Here is a 25,571-nt window from a genome sequence, read left to right on the forward strand (position 1 = left end):
TTTAGAGTGTCTGTGGCAGCCTTCTTTTCCGCCCCACCCTGAAATCCTACCTATCCTGGGTCGCCCTAGAAGCAAGCCCAGGGAAGGTGTGGAGCAGCGTGCACTCCCCATCTCTCTTCCAGGACGCCACACCCAAAACAAGGCCCTCTTTGTGTCTTGGGTAACAGTGGCCGCATAGTGCTTTGCCGGCTGCCCCTCTTAAGAGAGAGCGAGCAGCCCTCGCCCCGGCAACCCCAGGCAGAGGCGCGTCGCGGCGGCGTCCCAGGTGGGCGCAGGCGGGAGCAGGCGCGGAGGTGGGCTCTCTAGGGCCGCGCGGGAGCCCCAGGTCCGCACGCCGCGCGCGGAGCACCTAGGGGCGGAGCCAAGACCGCGTCCCGCCCACTCCCGGGCGCGAAGCCCCCTCCCCCGCGCCGCAGACGCGCGCAGGTGCGTGAGGCCGCGCCCGCCCGGGACCCTGCAGACGTGGGCCAGCCATGGAGCACATCCGCACGCCCAAGGTTGGTGGCACCAGCGCGGGCGGAGTCGGGACGGGAGGAGATGGGGGAGGAGGAGGAGGGATGCTGAGGGCGCGGGAGGCCGACTGCTCTGCGGGGCGCCGGCGGAGCCTGGACCGCGGGCGAGGGAGGAGCAGGCAGTGCCTGAGCATCCCGGGGTGCCTGCGAGCCCGGTCGTTCTCTTGCTGCCTTCCAGGTCTAGCCTTAGCTGCTGCTGGGTCTGACCTCTTGGTTTTGGGGGTGCACAGTGGACACAGGGGTGGACGGGAGGAAACCTCAGCTGTCTGCTAGTAACTGGGTGTTGATCAACGCTTCTTTCTCCTGGCACGAGGCTTTCTCGTTTAGCTGTTGGCCGCTCAGAGTAGTTGAAAGGGAAATAAGCCCTTCGGTGACAGGTGCAAGGAAAACGAGCTGAATGCAGATGGGCTCCTGCGCTCGGAAGCTTGTTAAATCTAGGGTGTCAGGCCCACCCGACTCGGCCTTCCCAGGCCCCATCCTCATCCTCAGCGTAGCAGCTGCAAGGGGCCTTACACAGAACGGATGATCAATATTCATTGTAGGTTGAATGATGGTGTGTTCTTGCCTTTTCCAGTCTGTTTTGTTCGGTAGAGAAAAGGATGCAGCTTACGGATTCTTCACGCACTGTTGTGTTTTAAACAACACCAGCTTTTGCTAATCAACAAAAGCGAATGGTCCCTGATCACTCCAGTAAATTAACGTTGGAAACGTTGATCGCTGTACCAAATCTTCCTACTCAGTTGTACTGATAATCTAATTTAGAATGAAAATGATGATCGACGTTACTGCCTGATAAAAACCCTAAATGAGTGAAAGAATATGTTTTAAAACCCTACTGGCTGGCTGTTGTTACTACCACCACAGCTCCTTGCGTTTTTGCAGGATGAACTTCCATTCAAAATGTACGCCCCTGACAGGTCACAGCTAGGTCAGAGTGGCCATAGCTCAGGTGGTTCCAGGGATCCCACACATTTAAGAGGGGTGGGAGCAATTGCTTTATGGCCAGCAGGAATTCATTCCTAAATTTTTGAATAGTTCCTGAGTACCTTTTGGTAAAAGCAGATTAAAGTGATCTCATGTCATTGAAAGAAGAAATCTTTTAGTTTGCTGGAGAATGTGAGTTCCGACAGTAAATTTAAATTGTATTGATTTTGCACTAGGGAATTGAGTTGTCGCTTCACAATCAGGAAATTGTAAACTTAGAAGACAATGCTATAAACCACAGGATAGGTGGTTCAAAGCTTTCAGAGTTTAAGTGGCACTAAATAATTTATTCCAGAAGGATGAATTTAACTCATGGACTCTGCCCTTGCCAAGGGCATTCTTCCTCCTTCCATGATGAGGGGGGCGCTTTGTAAAAGTAATAGCTGATATGGATGTCAATAGCAAGAATGATAGGGTGACATGGCAGTGGATGCCACTTTGTAATAGAATATGAATTTGGGGGAGTCAAGGCCTTTTCTCTTGTATATACAAAGCCACCTGGTACAAAGTCACGTGTAAACCTGAGTTGCAAACAGCATTCTCACTTACTCTTAAAATTGGTGTTTATGGATACTCTCTAAGCAGTGCAGTACTTGAAGTCAGAAATCCTTATTTATCTGGAAATGGAAAGAAATTGGGGGAAAATGGAAAATTGTCTGAAGTGTTATTGAATTGGGTGGGTCATTAACATTTGGGATCATGCTGGTGAAAAAAATAAGAAATTACAGAGTTTGGATGGATCAGATTCATTTGTTCGTTTATTTTATTCCACAAGCATTTAGAACCTTTCACGTGCCAGGCTCTGTGTTAAGTGCTGGCAGCATCCAGGAACTCACGGTCTGGAAGGGGAGGCAGTTGTAAATATGTCAGTGTATGATAGAGACATGTGCAAGGTGCGGTGGGTAGAGGGGGAGACTGAATAGAGCATCAGCTCTGCCCTCAAGGTCAAGGGAAGCCTTCTTAGAAGAGCCGTGTTAACATGGAAGGACTTAAGGAGGACTAGGAGCATTTTCAACAGTGGTCATGTAGTTGTATAAATATATATTGTAATAAACAATTACAACCCTAAAGAAGCTGAAAAGAATAACAGCGTTCAAAGATAAATGATTCCTTGAGGTTAAATAACATCCTCCTTTTGTTTTACATTTTTAAGGGCAAAATTAATTTTCACAGTCTAAATGAAAAAGAGAACAAGATCACTTACAATGCTTGCAGAGATAAATATATAGTTGTTACTGGTCATATTCATCTTTATTATTTGCTTCCATTATAGCTGGTGAAACTGCAGGTAAATTTCCTTCGATTTCATGGTTTCATGTCTTGGGTTTGCAAGGAGTATATACAAAGTTTGTTTATCTGGCCCATTGTGGGTTTAAAGCAGTATTTACCATGTGGGTAGTAGAGTTTTAAGAGGAAAAGAATGTATGCATGTATAATGTACAGTTGCTTTTCTGTTACAATGGAAGTCATTCACTCACTGTAGACTGTAATATCCATGACAGCCTCTGTGTTCTGCTTTAGTCTCTGGAGTGCAGTTTAAGGAGACAGATGCACGTCCATAATCTGGAATGCTTTGCACATATTTCTTTCTGGGGGTGCATGTATGTTTAACTGAAGCCTTTAACAGAGCATATGCTAAGCAGAGTGCTTCTCTTCCAGAATGGTTCCTCTAGAGGGAAAAAAAAGTTCCAAGGACAAGCTGGTTTGCAGTTGGGTTAAAGGGGGGACACCAAGTATTACCTGTACTCATCCCAGTGAACTTCTAGATTTCTACTTCACTGTCTGGCTTTCTTTACCACTCTGAAAACTTGCTGGAAGCTTAGGCGTAATTTGGGTTCAAGTGCTGCTCCTGAACTTTTCAAGTTAAATGAAAAGACTTCAGGGCTCCTGGAAGTAGCTTGAAGTGTTTGTAGGATTTAGTTTGTTACTAGATTGAGGCGAATGTGTCCAGGATCCTGGTAAGTGATCTCTACTTTATATGCTTTGGTCTTTCTGGAAGGCATTTTTTCCCACATGTGTAAATTTGAGTTTTGAAATAGTGATAACCTCCAAAACAGACCTTGCAAATGTCTTCTCTTCCTTTCTACACCTACCCCCTAGTCTGACCCTGACTGGTCTCCTGATTTATTTTTTTGCTCTTTTCTAATCCCTTTCTCACAGAGGGGCCTGGATGACGCTTTTATGTCTCAAATTGATCATGCCACTTCCCTGCTAAATTTCCTGGGTAGCTTCCCTTCGTACCCAAGATATAAAGTGAGAATCCCCAGAATGGCTCGTAAGGCCCTGTGTAGACTGAGCCCTTCCTACTTCTCCAGCCTCATTTTGTGACAATCTTCTTCTTATCCACAACCCTCTGATCACAACTTGTCTTCACAGAGTTCTCCAATGGAACCAGTTCTTTTCTGCCTCACGACTTTTGCACTGCTGTTCCATCTGGGGGGACATTAGTTCTCACTCTTCACCTGGCTAAATACCTCATCTTTCTAGTTTCAAATTGTGATTTGTCAGGCTATTGTCCAACTCCGCCATCTAAATCAGATCTGCCTGTTGTGTTTTATCATAACACCTTGTGTTTTCCCCTTAGGTTCCTCATTACAGTTGCTAAATTTATTTGAGTTATGTTCATTTAATGTCAAGCTCCCCTGCTTGATGGAAGTCCTGTAATGGTAGGGATTATATTTTGTTCACTCTTTGTATCTACACACAGTGCTTGGGACCAACTAAGCATGCAGTAAATAAATTAACAATTGAATTAGTGAAGAATGCATAATTAATTCATTACTTTTTGTTTGTTTGTTTGTTTTTGAGACGGAGTCTTGCTCTGTTGCCCAGGCTGGAGTGCAGTGGTGTGATCTTGGCTCACTGAAACCTGCATCTCCTGGGTTCAAGTGATTCTCCTACTTCAGCCTCCCAAGTAGCTGGAACTACAGGCATGTGTCACTACACCCAGGTAATTTATATATTTTTAGTAGAGACAGGGGTTTCACTATGTTGGCCAGACTGGTCTTGAACTCCTGACCTCAGGTGATCCACTTGCCTCGGCCTCCCAAAGTGCTGGGATTACAGGTGTGAGCCACTGTGCCCAGCCTAATTACTTTATTTTTAAGAATTTGCTTTATTAATCCAGGCCTCTTGTGCATTGTACAGTTGTATACAATACTACTTGACAGTATGGTGAATCTTATAGTATTAGTGTGAAATATTTGTGGATGTCAGTGTATCTGACATAATATGTGAGATGTATATGAAACATATTTTGCAATTATATATATTTTAATGAGATAAAATTCAAATAATGTAAAATTCACCATTTTTATTAAAATGCACAATTCAGTGGTTTTAGTATATTTACGTATTGTGCAGCCATCACCACCGTCTCGTTCTAGAACACTTTCATCACCCCCAAAATAAATCCATTAGTAGTTAGCCCATTAGTAGTTAAACTTGATGATGCCCATCAAGTTACCCATTAGTAGTTAGACTTGATGATAGTATCTTATACTTATCTATGTTGAATATTATCTTGTTGAATTCAGAGTTTTGCTTATCTCTTACTCTTTTTTGGATGCTGATATGCGTATGCTGTTCCTGTCCATTTGGTACCATCCACTATTTAATCAACTTGCTTTCTATTACCTCATTCATTATCTTATCCAAGAGCAGAAGTGACTTCTTAAGCCACTTGCCCCCATCTCTCAGGATCTTGATCCTAATAGCGGATTCAGTAGTTATCTCAGTTTGATGTCATCTAGCAGTTGATAAGTTTGTCCTTCATCACGTTGCCAAAGAGCTCATCAAAGAAAGAAAGGAAGTCTTCTGAAATGATGAAGGCGAATCCATGATGTTCTTGCTGATTGATGCTTTCCAATTTTTAGGTTCGCACAAAGGTCCATTAAATAACTCATTTTAGAGCCCTGCCAGAATTAATGTTGAACTCACCAACTTATAATTATACAATTTTGTTTTCACCATGGACAAATAGTGATCTCATTTTCAAGTTCTGTCAGTGATGGACGGACATCAGCAGATCCATGAGGTTTGCTTTCTCTTGATCATTCTCTGTCAGTATACCATCAGCTCCAAGGGTTACCTCTTCTTTTATCTTCCTTTAGCAAATAATAATTTTCTTGTTATAAAAGTAATATGGACTACATGTAGAAATTAGCCACTGTTAATATTTGGGTACATTTTCTTCTGGTGTTTTTTGTCTTTGCGTATACTAAACATTGTTTGCTTAGAAATTTAGGATCAGCCAGTTCAATTTTGTAGTTTGCTTCTTTAAACGTGCCATATTGCAGTGTTCAAAACATTCTTTTGGAAGATTATGTGGGGCTTTTTTTAATCCTATGAAAATTTCATTATATTTACCACTTCCCCATTTTAGGGCTGTTATAGTAATGTCCTGATGAACATCTCATTATTATCTGCGTGTGATTTCTTCCCTAGAATAGAACCCTAGATGGAATTAGTGTGTCAAAGAAGATGAGTAGTTTTATAGTTGGTATATATTACCAAATGACTTTCCAAAAACGTTATGTCATTTAACACTTTCAGTAATAGAATATAGACTATCTTTCTTACTGTACCATTGCTTTATTATTTAAGGTTATTTTTTGCTGATTTAAAGGGGAGAATAGCACTTCATTCTTTTAGTGTATTTCTTTTTACTAGTGAGGTTGAAGCTTTTCCAGAAATATGTTTACTGACCATTTTGTTACTTTTTGAATTATCTATTTATATTTTCCCCATTTTAATAATGGGTGATTTAGTGTGTGTGTATAGTGTGTGTATTTCAATAGCTTTATTGAAGTATAATTTACGTAGCATAAAATTTACCTTTCTAAAGTATGCAATTCTGTGATTTTTTTGTATATTCCCAGAGTTGTACCACCATCATCATCTAATTTTAGAACATTTTCATTACCCCAAAAAGGAACATTATACCCATTAGCAATCAGTCTCCATTTCTCCCTCACCCCGCCCAGGGTAAACACTAAATATACATTCTGTCTCTATGTATGTTTGTTTTTCTGGACATTTTAAATTTAATCATAGAATATGTGGACTTTGTGACCTCTTGTTTTCACTTAATGTTTTTAAGGTTTTTCTAAGTTGTAGCATGTATCAGTACTTCATTTCGTTTTATCTGTTCTGTGGCTAATCCTGCATTTTGTTTATACATTTATCAGTTGAGGGAGATTTGTGTAACCATGTTTTGGCAATTATGAATAATGCTGCTATGAACTTCAGTGGTAAGTTTTTGTGTGGACATATGTTTGTATTTCTCTTGGATAGAATTTCATTTCTCTGAGAACAGAGTTGCTGAATCGTATAGCAGCTTTGTGTTATCATTTCAAGGCACTGCCAAATTATTTTCCGAAGTGGCTGCTCTATTTCAGAACCTCCACAATATTGTGTAAGGGTTCCAGTTTTTCCATATCATCACCGACACTTGTCATTGTTTTTTATTTTAGCCATTCAGGTGGGTATGAAGTGGTATCTCATCCTGGTTTTGATTTGTGTTTTTCTAATGCCTAATGATATTGAGCATGTTTTCATATGCTTATCAACCATTTTCCTGTCTTTTTTGGAGAAATGCTTATTCAGTTCCTTTGTTTCTTTCTTCTTTTTCTTAAATTATTGAGTTGCAAAATTATGTAATCTGGATACAAATCCTTAGTCAGTTATACGACTTGTAAACATTTCCTCCCATTCTGTAGGTTTTCTTTTCCCTGTTTTGATGTCCCTTGAAGCACAAAAAGTTTTTAATTTTGATGAAGTCCAACTTATATTTTCTTTTGTCACTTGTGCTTTTTGTGTCGTATCTACGTATATTTTCTAGAAAGCCTTTTTCTGATTTTAAAAGTCATACATTAGGAGAAAATTTAGCTCAAAGGAGCAGAAAGAAAATAGTAATTCTGCATAATTTCAAAATCCAGAAAAAAATGCTGTGTATATATTAGTGTTTTTGTTTACATATATAAAACAGTGCAATTTAAAAGAAAATCATGTCCATTTTCTCTGTGGGGTGTGTGTGTGTGTGTGTGTGTGTGTGTGTGTGTATAGTTTCGGGGAATGAGAACGTGTTTTTTAATATGTCAAAATATTTTTCTCATTTTGTTAAACCTTCTCAAAAGTGATTTTTTTTATAACCACATAGTCCACATTATAATGATGACCATATGTTATTTAGTGTCTGGAGGCAATTCTCCATGGCCTTTTGCAGTTTTGCACTTTTATTCTAAACTATCTTTTCAAGGATGATTTTACAATGAACTACCTTGAAAGAGAGGAATAGCTTCTTCCTTAGTAGCAGAGGGCAGATTTATTTGCTATCCAGGGTAATAAAGATAATGTTATCGTTACAAAAGATTACTTGCATCCTGTTCATGTGATGGGCATTTCTTAAACTCTGTGTCTCTAAGGTTCCTCATCTAGGACTCAGAGCCCTACTGTGTCTACCATCCATGTGGACTGCTCCATATTGCCCCTTAGACTTGGGAGGGGTAGCGTGGAGAGTCAATATGAAGATAAAGCTTCTCCCTCCTCGTGTACAGAGAATACGAATATCCTTTGTCTCTGACCCAGAAGTCTTGTGTCTTCTGCCAGCATATGAAACACTGGGAGGCTACTTGTTAGGTTGTAAGCAGGTTCAAATTTCAAACGCTTCCTAGTTCTTGACAGTTAACCCCCTAGTATTTGACATTTAATTTATCTCTATATTGTCACTATAATAAATAACTGATAGGCTGGGCTCAGTGGCTCACGCCTGTAATCCCAACACTTTGGGAGGCCAAGGCGGATGGATGGTTTGAGGTCAGAAGTTCAAGGCCCGCCTGGCCAACATGGTGAAACCCTGTCTCTACTAATTTACAAACCTGTCTCTACTAATATAAAATACAAAAATTAGCCAGTCATAGTGGCCAGTGCCTGTAATCCTAGCTACTCTGGAGGCTGAGGCAGGAGAATCACTTGAACCTAGGAGGCAGAGGTTGCAGTGAGCTGGGATCACACCACTACACTCCAGCCTGGGCCACAGAGCAAGCCTCCGTCTCAAAAAACAAAACAAAACAAAACAAAAACAAAACAAAACCACCACCAGCAAAACAACCTGATAAACATCAATGTATTTAAATTGTTGTGTAAGTCTCTATTACCTCAGATTAAGTTTCTCAGGTATCTTTTCTGGTTCCATTTCTGTATATATTTTAAAGATTTTTGATGCTGTTTGTATATTTTCCTCTAGGATTGTGTCTGCTAGTATGGCAGAGGAATACCCTTTAAAAAATTCTTGAGAGTTATAGATGAAGTATGGTTTCTCATCAATTTATGTTTATTTGTTTACTGTTGAGATTGAATTTATTTTTTGCAATTGTTTATAACAAGAGCAATACAATAATAGTACTGATAGTACTGATAAGATCTATAATATCCATAAGATTCATAGTATCTGGATCTTATTAAGAAAATAATTTGTGTATCTAATAGGTACCTCAGTTTCACTATGTCCCAAACTGAGCTAATTCCCTCTTGCTTCACACCAATTTTCTCCTCTTGTACTCTTTCCAATCTCGGCGATCCACCGTTCCAGTGCTGGAGCCAATAACTTTGGAGTTATCCTTCACTCCTCTTTTTCTCTCCTCCCATATCTATTCCAATCGTAAATCATCAGCTTATCCAGGTTATCCCACCTCCATTCCTACTACCCTATTCTGAAATACTGTCAATTCTTGCCCGGTCGCCTTTCCTTTTTTGCTGGTCCCCTACCAGTTTATTTTTGCCAGAGATACTGTTAAATATAATTTGGAGCTTGGACTTTTTTCATGGGTCTCCTCGCACTGAAAGCATCTTAACTGGAAAGGAAACAGTCAAATTATCCTTGTTTGCAGATGAGATGATCTTATATTTGGAGAAACCTAAAGACTCCACCAAAAAACGATTGGAACTGACAAAGAATTCTGTCAAGTTGCAAGATATGAAATCAAAATACAAAAAACAGTAGCATTCATGTATGTCAACAGTGAACAATGTGAAAAAGAAATCAAGAGACCAATCCTATTTATAATAGCTACAAATAATATAAAATACCTAGGAAGCAATTTAACCTAAGAAGTAAAAGATCTATAAAAGGCAAACTATAAAACACTGATGAAAGAAATTGAAGAGGACACGCAAAAACTGAAAAGATATTCCATGTTCATGGATTGGAATAATAAATATTGTTAAAATGTCCATACAACCAAAAGCAATCTACAAATTCAATACTATCCCTATCAAAATGCCAATGCCATTCTTGACAGAAATAGAAAAAATCGTAAAAGTTATATAGAATAACAAAAGACCCAGAATAGCCAAATGTATTCTGTGCAAAAAGAACAAAACTTGAGGAATCACATTACCTGACTTCAAATTATACTACAGAGCTACCATAACCAAAACAGTATGGTATTGGCATAAAAACAGAGACATAGACTACTGGAACTGAATAAGAAACCCAGAAACAAATCCACACACCTACAGTGGACTTGTTTTTGAAAATAGTGCCAACGACACATATTGGGAAAAAGACAGTCTCTTCAATAAATGGTGCTTAGAAAACTGGATATCCATATCCAGATCAATGAAACTAGACCCATATCTCTTGCCCTACCAAGTTAAAAAGCTTCCTCACAGCAAAGGAAACAACAAACAAAGCAAAGAGACAACCCACAGAATGGGAGAAAATATTTGTAAACTATCCATCTGACAAGGGAGTAATAACCAGAATATATAAGGAGCTCAAACACCTCTATAGGAAAAAATCTAATAATCTGATTTAAAAATAGACAAAATGTCTGAGTAGACATTTCTCAGAGGAAGACATACAAATGGCAAGCAGGTATATGAAAAGGTGCTCAACATCAGGAATCATTAGAGAAGTGCAAATCAAAGCTACAGTGAGATACTATATCACACCAGTTAAAATGGCTTTTATCCAGAAGACAAGCAATAACAAATGCTGGCAAGGGTAAGAAGAAAAGGGAACTCTCATGCACTGTTGGTGGGAATGTAAATTAGTACAGTCACTGTGGAAAACTGTTTGGATGTTCCTCGAAAAACTAAAAACAGAGCTAGGATACAATCCAGCAAGCTCACTACTGGTTATATATGAGTATGTCCAAGAGATATCTGCCCTCCCATGCTTATCGCAGCATTATTCACAGTAGTCAAGATTTGGAAGCACACTAAGTGGCCATCAACAGACGAATGTATAAAGAAAATGTAGTACATATATACAATGGAGTACTATTCAGCCATAAAAAAGGAGGAGATCCTGTCATGTGCAGCAACATGGATGGGACTGAAGGTCGTTGTGCTAAGTGAAATAAGCCAGCTACAGAAAGACAAACTTCACATATTCTCGCTTATTTGTGGGAGCTAAAAGTTAAAACGATTGAACTCATGGAGACAGGGTAGAAGGATGATTACCAGAGGCTGGAGAAGGTAGTGGGGTCTGGGGCAGGTGAGGGCGGATAGTGGCAATTGTTAACGGGTACAGACAGTAGTTAGAAAGAATGAGTAAGACCTAGTATTTGATAGCACAACAGGGTGAATAATAATTTAATAAATAATAATAATTTAGCATTTTAAAGTAACTAAAAGAGTATAACTGGATTGTTTGTAACACAAAGGATAAATGTTTGAGGAGCTAGATACCCCATTTACCATGATGTGATTATTACACAATGCATGCCTGTGTCAAAGTATCTCATGCACTCCGTAAATATATAGACCTACTGTGTGCTCACAAAAGTTAAAAAAAAATTTTAAATAATTTTCCAGAATTTTATTGATTGACTGAATTTATTGTGACTTACTTATATCAGACTACTTTCAAAATAATTTGAGACCTTTGTAAAGTATACATGATTTAAAAAATAACCCTATAAAATATGTTTTGTGTTATGATTCCACAGTTCCTTAAGATAAGGAACTTATCCATAAGATCCATAATATCCATAAGATTCATAGTACCTGGATCTTATTAAGAAAATAATTTGTATATCTAATAGGTACCTCAATTTCACTATGTCCCAGACTGAGCTGATTCCCTCTTGTCTCACTCCCAATTTTCTCCTCTTGTACTCTTTCTGATCTCGGCAATTCACCCTTCCAGTGCTGGAGCCAATAACTTTGGAGTTATCGTTCGCTCCTCTTTTTCTCTCCTCCCATATCTATTCCAATAGTAAACCCTCAGCACTCTAGTTTTAAAGTATATCCAGGTTATCCCACCTCCATTCCTACCACCCTGTTCTGAAATACTATCAAATCTTGCCTGCTCCCCTTTTCATTTTTGCCGCTCCACCACCAGTTTTTTTTTTTTTGCCAGAGATACTGTTAAATATAATTTGGAGCTTGGACTTCTTTCGTGGGTCTCCTCACACCCAGAGGGAAATTCTGTACATTATCTGCCCCTTCTCCCCTCAAATCTCATTTCCCACAATTACCCCACTCCCTGCTCTTGGACCTCACTGCGTGACCACTACTCCCTGGATACCCAGACACACTCCTTTTTCAACACCTTTGCACGAGATGTTTCCTGTGCCTGGAACTTGCTTTCCTTAGATATGCAGATGGTTTGCTTCTACACTTTTTTAGATCTTTGCTCAAATGTTATTTTATCAAGAAAGCCAATTTATCATCACATATAAAATAACAATCCTAACTCACCCCAACCAACATACTTTACCTCTTTATATTTTTCTCCATAGCATTTTCTCTGTAACATATATACACACCTACACACATACACATACCACACAAATGCATACAGTCCATATCCCGTGCATTGGAAAGGTACCTGGCAGCTAGCTGCGTTTATATACAACACTGAATGAATGAATGTGGATTAAGTTCTATAACAGACCGTGTGTTCTGTACACCCAAGCCTCCACGCAAGGCAACCAGACTTCAACTTTTGCTAGACCTGTTAAAAGTGAGGATTTCATGAAATGTGGGCGATTCTTGAGGAATGTTTAATCACAACTTCTGTGATTACTTGGCTTAGACAATCTTTTCTTACTTGGAAAACTTAAAAAAAAAATCCTGCCACAGCTACACTTTTAAGTGGATTGCTTCATTCCAACAAACTTATCAGCCTTGTCTTTGGAGTAAGAGCCTATTTCATTACAGTGACTACCTCCTCAACAGCTGTTAAATATTGTGCAATAAAAGCCTGACAATTAGATAAGAATCCATCTTTAAACAGGTCTAAATCAAAACAGTACTGAGGTTTGTTCTTTTGATAAAATCAAATTGCAACGACAAGAAAAACCAAGGGTAATGCTTGATAATATAGAGGCAGCCCATTACTCTAGAGGCAAGGAAGCAAACAGGGCTCCAGAGGGCCTGGAAATAGCATTGTAAGGCCAATGGGAACCTAAACTGCATTTTCTTTCCTGTTCTCAACATCAAAACGCAAAATGGTAGAGTTGTTAAGAACACACACTCTGGGGCCACAATGCCTGGTTTTGAATCCTCAGTCTGCCTCTTACAGCTCACTAACTTATTTAACTTTAGTTTCCTCATCTGTGAAATGGGGATAACAACAGTACTCACTCACCTCTTAGGGTGATTGTGAGGTCTAAGCGTCTTAATAGATGTAAATCTATAGAATGGTGCCTATCACAATAGCTATAGTGTTATTTCAGGATTTTCTTTTATCAGTACTATCAGTACTATTGTTGTATTGCTCTTGTTATAAATAATTGCAAAAAATAAATTCAATCTCAACAGTAAACAAATATAAATTGATGAGAAACCATACTTTGTCTATAATTCTCAAGAATTTTTTAAAGGGCATTTCTCTGCCGTAATAGCAGACACAATCCTAGAGGAAAGCATACAAACAGCATAAAAAATCTTTAAAATATATGTAGAAATGGAACCAGAACGGCCGGGCGCAGTGGCTCACGCCTGTGATCCCAACACTTTGGGAGGCCAAGGTGGGTGGATCACAAGGTCAGGAGGTCGAGACCATCCTGGCTAACACGGTGAAACCCTATCGCTACTAAAAATACAAAAAATTAGCTGGCCGTGCTTGCAGGCGCTTGTAGTCCCAGCTACTCGGGAGGTTGAGGCAGGAGAATGGCGTGAACCCGGGAGGTGGAGCTTGCGGTGAGCCGAGATCGCGCCACTGCAGTCAGGCCTGGGCGTAAGAGTGAGACTCTGTCTCAAAAAAAAAAAAAAAAAAGAAATGGAACCAGAAAAGATACTTGAGAAATTTAATCTGAGGTGATAGAGATTTACACAACAATTTAAATACATTGATGTTTATCAGTTGTTTGGTTTTTTTTTCTTTTGAGATGGAGTCTTGCTCCATTGTATATATGTACTACGTTTTCTTTACACATTCATCTGTTGATGGCCACTTAGTTTGCTTCCAAATCGTGACTACTGTGAATAATGCTGCCATAAGCATGGGAGGGCAGAGATCTCTTGGACATACTGATTTCCTTTCAGGTAATGTGATTCTTCCAGTTTTGTTCTTTTTGCACAGAATACATTTGGCTATTCTGGGTCTTTTGTTGTTCTATATAACTTTCAGGATTTTTTCTATTTCTGTCAAGAGTGGCATTGGCATTTTGATAGGGATTGTATTGAATTTGTAGGTTGTTTTGGGTTGTATGGACATTTTAACAATATTTGTTCTTCCAATCCATGAACAGGGAATATCTTTCCATTTTTGTGGGTCCTCTTTGATTTCTTTCATCAGTGTTTTATAGTTTGCCTTTTATAGTTCTTTTACTTCTTAGGTTAAATTGTTTCCTAGGCATTTTATATTATTTGTATCTATTATAAATAGGCATGCTTTCTTGATTTCTTTTTCACATTGTTCACTGTTGGCATACATGAACGCTACTGTTTTTTGTATTTTGATTTCGTATCTTGCAACTTGACAGAATTCTTTGTCAGTTCAAATCGTTTTTTGGTGGAATCTTTAGGTTTTTCCAAATATAAGATCATGTCATCTGCAAAAAGGGATAATCTGAGTTTTTCCTTTCCAGTTTGGATGCTCTTTATTTTTTTTTCTCTCTTTTCTGATTGCTCTAGCTAGGAATTCTAGTACTATGTTGAATAATAGTAGTGACAATGGGCATGCTTGCCGTGTTGCAGATCTTAGACAAAAGGCTTTCAGTTTTTCCCCATTCAGTATGATACTAGCTGTGAGTCTGTTGTATATGTCTTTTATTATGTTGAGGTGTGTTCCTTCTATCCTCAACCCTTGGAAGTTACCATAGGGCTTGCAAATACTGTCATCCGTTATTTTAAATTGATGTTGCCCTAGCTCTGATTGCTTGAGCAAACAGATGTGCAAAAAGAAAACTAATAAAAACTCTACACTTTCATTTCATACCCCCTTCTTTTTAACCTTTTGTTGCATCTCTTGATGTCTTATTGTACTATGTCTTGAAAAGTTGTAGTTACCATTTTTTATTGGTTCATCATTTAATCTTTCTACTTGAGTAGTTCACACACTATAGTTCTTTAGGTTGTGACGTTCTTTGTTGTTATCCCTTTGAATACACTTTATATTCGCATTTCTTTCTCTACCTCCTATTTAAGGCCAGTGACTCTTAGATTTGCCCTTCTGAGGCTTTCTAGATCTTATAGGCCTGCCTCATTGTTTTTTACTCTTTTTTCTTTTGTCCCCTCTGACTGTGTATTTTCAGATAGCTTGTCTTTAAGCTCACTAATTTTTTTCTTCTGCTTGATCAGTTCTGCTATTAAGAGATTCTTATGCATTCTTCAATATAGCAATTGCATTTTTCAACTCCAGAATTTCTGCTTGATGCTTTTTAATTATTTCAATCTATTTATTAAATTCATCTGGTAGAATTTTGAATTCCTTCCCTTTGTTAACTTGAATTTCTTTGAGTTTCTTCAACACTGCAATTTTGAAATCTCTGTCTGAAAGGTCGCATACCTCTGTTTCTCCAGGATTGTTTCCTGGTGCCATAGTTCATTTGGTGAGGTCATGTTTTCCTGGATGGTCTTGATGCTTCTGGATGTTTGTTGGTATCTGGGCATTGAAGAGTTAGGTATTTATTGTAGTCTTTGCAGTCAGGGCTTGTTGTCGTATTTATTGGAACCTTCCAGGTGTTCAAAGGGACTTGGTACCAAAGCCCAATAATGCTGTGGTTTTTGCAGACTCATGGAGGTACTGCCTTGATGGTTTTATATAAGATCCTGAAGAATTATCTGGGTTATCAGAGAGAGTCTTTTTCTCTTCCTTTATTTTCTCTCAGACAAATGGATTCTTTCTGCGCTGAACTATCTGGAGCTAGGAGTGGGGTGACACAAGTACCACTGTGGCCACCACCACTGGGACTACACTGGGTCAGACTTGAAGCCAGCACAGCACTGGGTCTTGCCCAGGATCCACTGTAACCACTACCTGGCTACTTCCAAAGTTCACTTAAGGCCCTAGGGCTCTACCATTAGCAGGTGGAGAAGCCAGTTAGGCATGTGTCCTTCCCTTCAGGGTGGCGAGTTCCCTAGGCCCTGGGCAGGTCCAGAGATGTTGTCTGGGAGCCAAGGATTGGAGTCCACAACCTTAAAAACTTACCTCATGTTATATTCTACTGCAGGAAAACTGGCCCTCAAAATACAAGACAAAGTCTTTCCTGCTCTTCCCTCTCCTTTCTGTAGGCAGAGGAGCCTCTTCCAGTAGCCACCACTACCACTGGTCCATGGGGTTTCTGCAGGCCACCACCGACGTTCGCTTAAAGCCCAAGGGCTGTTCAGTCAGCTTGTAGTGAATGCTGCCAGCCTTGGAGCCCACCCTTCAGGGCAGTGGGCTCTCCTCCAGCCTAGTGCAGGTCCAGAAATGATGTCAAGAGCCTTGGCCTGGAATCAGGGACCCCAAGGGACCACCTGGTACTCTATGCTGCTATGGCTGAGCTAGTACCTTAGGTGCAAGACAAAGTCCCCTTTACTTTTCCCTCTTTTTTTTTTTTTTTTCAAGCACAATTAGTCTCTCACCATTGTCCCCACAGCTGCAGATGTGCTGGGCTTCCCTGAAGCCAGCATGCCTCAGTCTCACTGACGGCCCACTGTGTACTACCTGGGTATCACTGCTCATTCAGGGCCCAAGAGCTCTTTTGTCAGCAGATGATGAATCCTGCTGGGATTGGGTTCTTCTCTTCCATTCAGCAAGTTTCCTTCCGTCCCAAGGTATGTCTAGAAATGTAATCTGGGAGCTAAGGCCTGGAATGGGGGCCTCACAACTAACTTTGCCTGGTGTCTGATCCTTTTGTAGCTGAGTTGTTATCCAAGATGCAAGACAGTGCTTTTCACTCTTTGCTCTCCTCTCCTCAAGCAGAAGGAAGGAGTTACTTCCAGGAGGCACTGCCTGGGGTTGTGAGAGGGGTGACACAAGCATTCCCTTAGCCACCCCGGCTTGTGTCTCCCTAGGCCACACGCTACCCCAGTCCACTGACTCTAAAGCCAGCCCAGCGCTAGGACTTGACTAGGAGTTGCAGTCCTGTGTCCAGGATTGCCTTTCAGATTTACCGAGGACCTGGGAGCACTTTAGCCTGCAGTAGTGAGGCTTGCCAGAATTCAAGTTCTGACCACCGGGATAGGCAATTTCCCTCTAGCTAAGGCTGGTCCACATACTCCCTGAGCCCAACACATCTTTGTTCTGCTATGATAGGGCAGCCCTGAGTTGAATGCCAAGTCCTCACGTAGCTCTGCTCTCCTTCCCACAAGTCCACAGATTCTTTTTCCATGTAGGAGAAAGAATCTGTGGACTTAGTCACTGCCAGGGTATGGGGGCAGGTTGCCTCGGCAATTCAAGACTGTCTTTGTTACCCTTGTCCATGCCTCTTTCAGCAATACAGAGTTAAAACCAGGTACTTTAATAGCTCACCTGATTTTTGGTTCTTATGACGGTGCTTTTTTGTGTGTAGTTGTTAAAACTTGGTGTTCTTGCAGGCAGGATGATCTGTGGAGGCTTCTGTTTGGCCATCTCTCCTTCCATCCCCATAGTTTCTCTGGAATTTTTTTTTTTTTATAAACCGTATGTTGGTATGATCAGCCATATCTCTTGATGGATATTATTATATTATTTAACATTGAATATTTTATTCTATATCATGTACATAAATATACTTATTTCCAGTAGTTTAATCCTTGTTCTTTGTCACCTTCCCCTATCATCTATTAAGATTGAGGTCATAGACTCTAAATCCATTTCCCAGCATGAGAAGAATGTTGTATTTAAAAGTATACTGGGTGGCTCCTTTGTAATGTGAAAGATTCTGCTTTGCTTTTTCTCGTTTCTAAGTTTAGGTGTTTACATCTGTTTAAAAAAGCAAACAAATGTACTTATATATTTGTATACTTATGTGCAACACCACAACCAACCCAGTTTAAACGGTGGGCAAAGGACTTGAATAGACATTTCTCCAAAGAAGATATGCAAATGGCCAATAAGTACATCAAAGGATAGCCAACATCACTAGCCGTTAGGGAAATACAGGTCGGAACCACAATAAGATACCACTTTATACCCATTAGGATGACTATTACTTAAAAAGAAAGAAAGAAAACAGCAAGTGTTGGCAAAGGTTGTGGAGAAATTGGACCCCTTGTGCATTGCTGGTGGTAGTGTAAAATGGTACCGCTGCTGTGGAAAACCCTTTGGTAGTTTCTCAAAAAGTTAAATGTAGAATTACCATATGACTCAGCTTTTCCACTCCTGGGTATTTACCCCAAATAATTAAAAACAGGGACCCAAACAGATACTGGTATGCCCATGTTCATAGCTGCATTATTCACAATAGCCAAATGGTGGAAACAATCCAAGAGTCCATCAACAAATGAATGTATAAACAGAATGTGATATGTACATTCAATGGAATATTATTCAGCCATGAAAAGGAATGAAGTTCTGCTACATGCTACAATATGGGTGAACCTTGAAGACATTATGCTAAGTGAAATAAGACAGGCAAAAAAAGGACAGATAATGTATGATTCCACTTACATGAGGTATATAGAATTCTTAGAAATGAAAAGTAAAAGTTATAAGGAACTGAGGGTAGGGGAAAATAAGGGTTTTTGCTTAATAGAGAGTTTTTGTTTGAGGGGTTGAGAAAGTCTTGGAAATTGATGGTGATGATTACACAACAGTGAATGTACTTAATGCCACTGAATTATACGCTTAAAATGGTCTAAAGGATATCTTTTATGTGTGTTTTGTGACATTTAAAAAAATACATTTCCTGGCACGTAACCACTGCTCAGTAAATACTTACTGACTGAATGAATTTGTCCAATGAACTAATACTTAATTTGGCAAATGTATATCAACTATTAGCATGATAGTGGGTGGCATTGTGGGTCTGAAGTCAGATACTCAGTTAAAATTCTTACTCTGCCACATGTATATATTTTCGATTTTGGCATAATTAAAAAACTAACATATTTACATATTATAAAATTCATCATTTAAAAGTATACAGTTAAGTCGTTTTTGATATATTCACAACAATATGTAACCATTACTACTATCTATGTAATTTCTGAACATGTTCACCACACCAGAAAGAAACCTGATATTTACTGGCAGTCATCCCTCCTTTCTCTCTCGCTACACCCTGGACAATCTCTAGAGATTTGCCTATCCAGGACATTTTATATAAATGGAATTGTACAATTTATGGTCTGTTGTGACTGGCTTCTTTCAGTTAAGCATAAATTAAGATTTTCAAGGTTCATCCATGTTGTAGCATATATCAGTACTTCATTACTTTTTATTGCTGAATAATATTCCATTGCATGAATATACCCCACATTTGTTTATGCATTCATCAGTTGATGGATATTTCAGTTGTTTCTACTTTTTATTGGGAATAGTGCTGCTATGAACATTTATGTATAAATTTTTTTGCGTGTGAAAATGTGTTTTCAGTTCTCTTGGGTATATACTCAGGAGTGAAATTGTTGCATCATATATTAATGCATGCTTAACCTGTTGAGAGGCTAACAGTTTTCCAAAGAGGCTGCACCATTTTATATTCGCAACAGTGGTGTATGAGGGTTCCAGTATCTCCATATCCTCACTTGTTATTATCTCTTTTGATTATAGCTATCCTAATGGGTGTGAAGCAGTATCTCATGGTAGTTTGAGTTGTATGTACCTGGTGGCTAATTATGTTGAGCATCTTTTTATGTGCTTATTAGCTATTTGTATGTCTTCTTTGGAGAAATATCTATTAAGATTCTTTGTTCATTTTTTATTTTATTATCTTCAACTTTTGTGTTAAGTCCCAGGTTACATGTGCAAAATATGCAGGTTTGTTACATTAATAAACACGTGTCAGAGTGGTTTGTTGTACAGATCATCTCATCATCTAGGTATGAAGTCCAGCATCCGTTAGCTTTTATTCCTGATGTTCTCCCTCCCCTCGCAACCACCCTGACAGGCCCCAGTGTGTTGTTCCCCATGATGTGTCCACGTGTTCTCATTGTTCAGCTTCCACTTATAAGTGAGAACATGGAATGTTTGGTTTTCTGTTCCTGCATTTGTTTGCTGAGGAGGACAGCTTCTAGCTCCTGTTTGTTTTTTAAATTGGGTTATCTATCTTTTTAATGTTGAGCTGTAAATGTTCTTTATGGATTTTGGGTACTAAATAATTAGATATTTGACTTGCAAATATTTTCGTTCATTCTGTAGGGTGTCTTTCTCATTGTTATCTTTGAAATACAGGTTTTTAGTACTAATGAAGTACAATTTATCTATTTTTCTTTGGTTGCTCATACTTTAGGTGCCATATCTAAGAAATTACCTAATCCAAGGTCACAAAGATTTTAGGTCTTTGATCTATGTTGAGTTAATTTTTGTATATGGTGTGAGATAGAGGTCCAAATGCATTCTTTTGCATGTGGAATTCCAGTTGTCACAGCAGCATTTTTTGAAAATAATTTTCCTACTCCATTTAATTGTCTTAGTACCCTTGTTGAAAATTGATTCTTTATAGATGCGTGTATTTATTTCTGCACTCTCAGTTCTATTCCTTTAATATCTTTGTCTATTCTTAGCCAATACCACACAGTCTTGATTATTCTAGCTGGGTATATATTCTTGAAAGCTTTGGTTTTCTCACGTATAGCTTGTTAGAGAGTAAACAGAATACATTTAAAGCACTAAATAATATGGCACATAGTACATTTTTAGCTGTTTTCAGGTTATTTTTGTAATCATCATCATTGCAAAAGGATGTGGTCACAAGTTTGTATGCTGAAAGAACTTTCATGAAATTTGAGAATAAAAAGAATTTTCTAAATCCAAACATTTCATTTGACCTACTCACCTCCCCACTGCACAATGAGTTTCAATATTTTTGCCTCTGGAGGAACTCTGCAAAGAATGCCTCCCTGTAACCCAACTCTAGTTCACACCCAGACTTTGCAGCATATTGTTCTTTAATAAAAACATTGATTTCGTCAAACACATGGATTTTAGGAAAGGTGTCAGGTTTCGCTCAGGAAGCCTTTGCGGTGGCCTATGAGGCAAAGCCTCAGTGACATCGCCCTAGATTCCTGAAGGAGAGTCTTTTTGGAATGGAAGCATGGAGAAGAAAGTGGGAAACACACTTTGGCTTTTTAGTGGAGGAAAGTAAGAGGGTAACATTGGTGCTGCCATGAGGGCTTTAAAAAGGGATGCAATTTTAAGGCACTGTACACCTAGAAACATTTATATGCTTGTAAGGAATGATAAAGACATGAAACTGTAACCTCCTATGTAAGTCTACTTGTGCCATTATTTATTTATTAGTAAATTTTGACATTTCCCTATTGAACTCATATTATTAACTGGTTAGGTTTGGTTATCCCTTCTGTCTTACATCTGGAGGCAAAACAGCATTTGGAATGCTTGTTTTCACAGGTGTACATATATTTTCTCATTCTTATTTAAAGCTTATTTTTATTGCTTTTTTTTCCATTCTGAACAGGACAAGCTGTGAAGTATGCTTGAAACTAAACCTCTTGACCAGACACCCAAGATTCCGTGACTTTGTCCATGTAATGGTTCAGTTTTATATTCTCATACTGCACTCAGAGGGAATCCAAGAAGCTCATTTTGTACCATATTTCTTAGGCCAGGAAAAGTCTAAACTATTTTTCCTAGTGCCCTTTCCCCTGGTGGACAGCTAGTTGAAGCCTCTGGGAGTAAAAATACTTCCCAGGACATAAACCCAACCCTTCCTCCCACAACCGTTTAAAATGGTTTAAAAATAACCCCCACTTAATGTTTTGTGGCAGGCTATGACAACTTTATAAAAATTGTATGTTTACTTTTCTCCTCTTTTTCATTTATTAAAACAATGCTTATCATAGATTCCTGGAGAAATAAATTTATTGCCAAGCTGTAAAAGTAAATTTTATTCCTTAGGGCATGTAGCAAAGCACACATTATTTAGAACGAGGTACACTTGAACTGTGCAAGTTGTGAACTGTTCACCCAGTTTGAGTACTGGTAGTTTAAGGAAGGGATTCTGCCTTTTAAGCTGAAGAGATAAATTTAAAGACACTATTGATGCATATATCCATTCACTTGTACATTCAGGAAGTGTTCCTTGAGGGCTTTCTCTATGCCAGATACTGTTTTAGGCCTTGGAGATCCAATGGTGAATAAGACAGACAGTGGCCCTAGTTTCATGGAACTTACAGTGTAGTAAAGAATTAAACAAAAATAATATTGCAGTTCTTTAAATCAATATATATGTTATCACTGTAAGCTAAGATTTTGGAAAATCTCCCATTTTAAAAAGATTTTTCCCAGATCCTGCCACCCTCCGTCTATAAATCTTCCAGTTACTTCTTACCCTACTCAGAGTGAAAGTCAAAGTCGTAACATTGTCCCGGAAGGCCCTACAAGGTTTGTCTATCTACTGGGCACCTCATCTCCTACTCATTTCCCCTCACAGATGCTGATCCAGAAGTCCTCACTTCCTTGTAGACCCTTGACCATATCCACCTGTTCTTGTCCAGGGTCTTGTCATTTGTTGTTCCATCTGCCTGGAATGCTCTCCCCAGATACCCCCATGGCTGGCTCTCTCACTCACTCTGGTTCTCTACTGAAATACCTAGTTATGTTATTAGAGAAGACTTCCCTGGGCACCTGATGTGGTCTGGCTCTGTGCCCCCACCCAAATCCCATCTTGGATTGTAATCTGAATTGTAATCCCCACGTGTTGGGGTAGGGACCTCATGGGAGGTGATTGGATTACAGGGGTGGTTTCCCCTTTCTATTCTCATAAGTGATAGTTCTCCTGAGAGCTGATGATTTCCTAAGGGGCTCTTCCCCTTTCATTCTGTACTTCTCTCTCCTGCTGCCTTGTGAAGAAGGATGTATTTGCTTCCTCGTCTGCCATGATTGTAAGTTTCCTGAGGCCTCCCCAGCCATGCAGAACTGTGAGTTAATTAAACCTCTTTCCTTTATAAATTACCCAGTCTTGGGTACTATCTTTATAGCAGTGTGAGAAGGGACTAACGCAGCATCCTGCTGGCCCTCCTCACCCGACTGCTTATCCTGCTTTAATTTCCTCTCTAGGAATCTTCTGGCACACATATGTGGTGATATGGTTCCAGCATATCTTATGCCAAATTGTAATCCCCAGTGTTAGAGGTGGGGCCTGGTGGGAGATGGTTGCATGATGGGGGTGGATTTCATATGAATGGTTTAGCACCATCGCCTTGGTGCTACTCTTATGATAGTGAGTTCTTTTGAGATCTGGTTGTTTAAAAGAGTGTGGCACCTCCTCCCTCACTCTTCCTTGTTCCTGCTCCCACCATCTGAGAAGCTTCATCCCCCTTTGCCTTACACCATGATTGGAAGCTTCCTGAGGCCTCCCCAGAATCAAAAGCCACTCTGCTTCCTGTACAGCCTACAGAACCATGAGCCGATTAAACCTCTTCTCTTTATAAATTACCCAGTCTCAGTTATTTCTTTATAGCAATGTAAGAACAGACTAATACATGAGGGGTTTCTTTTTTTTTTTTTCTTAACATATTCGCTGTTTCCCTGCTTTCCCACCTTCAAGCAGAATACAAACTCCATGTGAGCAGTAACTTTATCTTCCCAATTCGTGTGCGCCCAGCACTCAGAACACTCTATATCTGGTACAGAGTAAAGGTGCACAATAAATATTTGTTGTATGAATGAGTAAAGGAAACGGTTTAATGTGACTTGGTGTCGAAGCTTCAGTATCTTTCAATATCTTTCAACAGACATGTTTTTTCTTCTCCTCCAGTATTCTCCATTTTGGTTATATGGCCCTACTTTTCACATTTGCAGATGAAGTTTTGTTTTATTTTTTCCTCGTCTCTGCTGTGTCTCCTGTATGTGCAACATCTTCCACAGCTGAATTTTTCTTAACTTCCTGTCTGAAAAGTCAAATTCAATCATAAAGCATTCTGGGATAATCATACTTAATTCTACCTAGAAGCCATCACATGATTTATTTTTACCATAGTACTGTTAATTTTCATTCATTGAACAAATACTTAGCATCCGTGCTTGGCATCAGGCTACAAAGATAGGCAAAAACATTAGTGCCAATCTTTAAGGATCCTGCCATTGAGGGTTGCTGTGATGTTCTGAAATGTGATCATTGTTGTTTCAGAAAGCCAGTCAGCCAAGGACCGTGTGTCCCTTTCCTTTCTTCCCACAGTTCTAGTGTGAGTGTTTGCCTAGCATTGTTCATTGTGCTGCAGGGAATATTAGGAATAAAATAACTTGGGTTCCCATGAGAATATGATTTTGGTAATGGTTAGAGTGTACAGTAAAGGTAACATGTAATGAAGTAGTGTAGGATAAGTAGAAACCAAGTAGTGATCAGAGAGGTCACAGCAATTCAGAGGACAGTGAATGATCCGAGTGGACTGGGGTAGTTGAGGAAAGGTGTTATTAAGGAGGTGGATCTTGGGTGTCAGGCTGGAGGGGAGTGTGTTGCGCTGGGTGAGTGGCAGTGTCCTTTTGTTAATGTTCTTGGTGACCTCAGAGTGCGCTGTGACAGGCAATCATGCAGCTTTGCTTATTGGGCCTCAGAAGAGGTCTCCACATCATTGGGTCTGCAAGGCATTCTGCTTTATAGTCACTTCCCAGAGTGGGAATGATGGACATTTTAGGGCCAGACTGTGAGAGGAGAAAGAGAAAAATATGGTGCCAATTATGCAGTCTGTCCTTGGGGGCTTCGAAGCCGAGGAGTGAGGCATGGGAATGTGTAAATGGGCTGGAACTTGGCCTTGGCCTGGTGGACAGAGTGTACCCCTTCGTCCTCTTGCACTGGCACTTGCCAGGGGTTGGTGGGAGGGAGAGCATGCGACTTGGGTCTCTCTGTGCCTGGGCTTTCTCCTCCCTTTGGACCAGTAGTTAGTAAGTTCTATTTGGCACAACTTGTCCTTGGAAAAATGTTTCCCCATAGTTCCCAAAGAGCTATATAAGTAGATGGTTTCATCCTTTGCTGTTAGTGCCTTTGTCAAAAATAGGTCAAATTCAGAATCCTTTTAGAATTTTAGAAATATTGTTAAAGGAAAATCATAATCAAATAAGCCTTTGACTTCCTGTATTGCTTCAAAGCAAGGTCTTATTCTCCCAATACTAGTATATGTTTTTAAAATGACTGTATTGTTTTGAACCCAACTATCTTGAGTAGGGCATTCTATACATTTACTCTTTGAGATACAAAGCATCATGTATTCACTGAGTTACAAAGAACCAGCATCTGTTCTGAATTTATTTTTCTTTTAACTTCTTTTTTCTTCTTTTTCTCTTCTTTATGCTTGTTGAAAATGGTATTTTTGGTTGGGGTTATTTTAAGGTGGTGTTGAAATAAATCCTGGGACTTTGCTCTTGTTCAGCAGTGCATGTTCTTTTAATCCTACATATCCAGGGTCATCCTACCAAAATAAATTATATGGGCCCTTTGCAAAATTCTCAAGTGCCTGAATTTTTATTTATGAGCGTTGGCTGCTGGCATAACGTTTGTAATTTCCCCTGAGCAAAAATGGGCACTTTTTTCT

At 39.5% G+C, this 25,571-nt stretch overlaps 1 protein-coding gene across 2 annotated transcripts in view; it reads left to right on the forward strand.

The window, feature by feature from the left end:
* Positions 1-397: 397 nt before the first annotated feature.
* Positions 398-25,571, forward strand: part of MTMR7 (myotubularin related protein 7) — a 113,751-nt gene continuing 88,577 nt past the window's right edge. For both annotated transcript variants that reach the window (XM_003256708.4, XM_030812329.1), the window contains exon 1: positions 398-497. In XM_003256708.4, the coding sequence (XP_003256756.1) occupies positions 474-497 (24 nt within the window). In that variant the 5' untranslated portion in view covers positions 398-473. The remainder of the gene's footprint in view (positions 498-25,571) is intronic.

The sequence above is a fragment of the Nomascus leucogenys genome, chromosome 4 (assembly GCF_006542625.1).
Source record: "Nomascus leucogenys isolate Asia chromosome 4, Asia_NLE_v1, whole genome shotgun sequence".
Lineage (NCBI taxonomy): Eukaryota > Metazoa > Chordata > Mammalia > Primates > Hylobatidae > Nomascus > Nomascus leucogenys.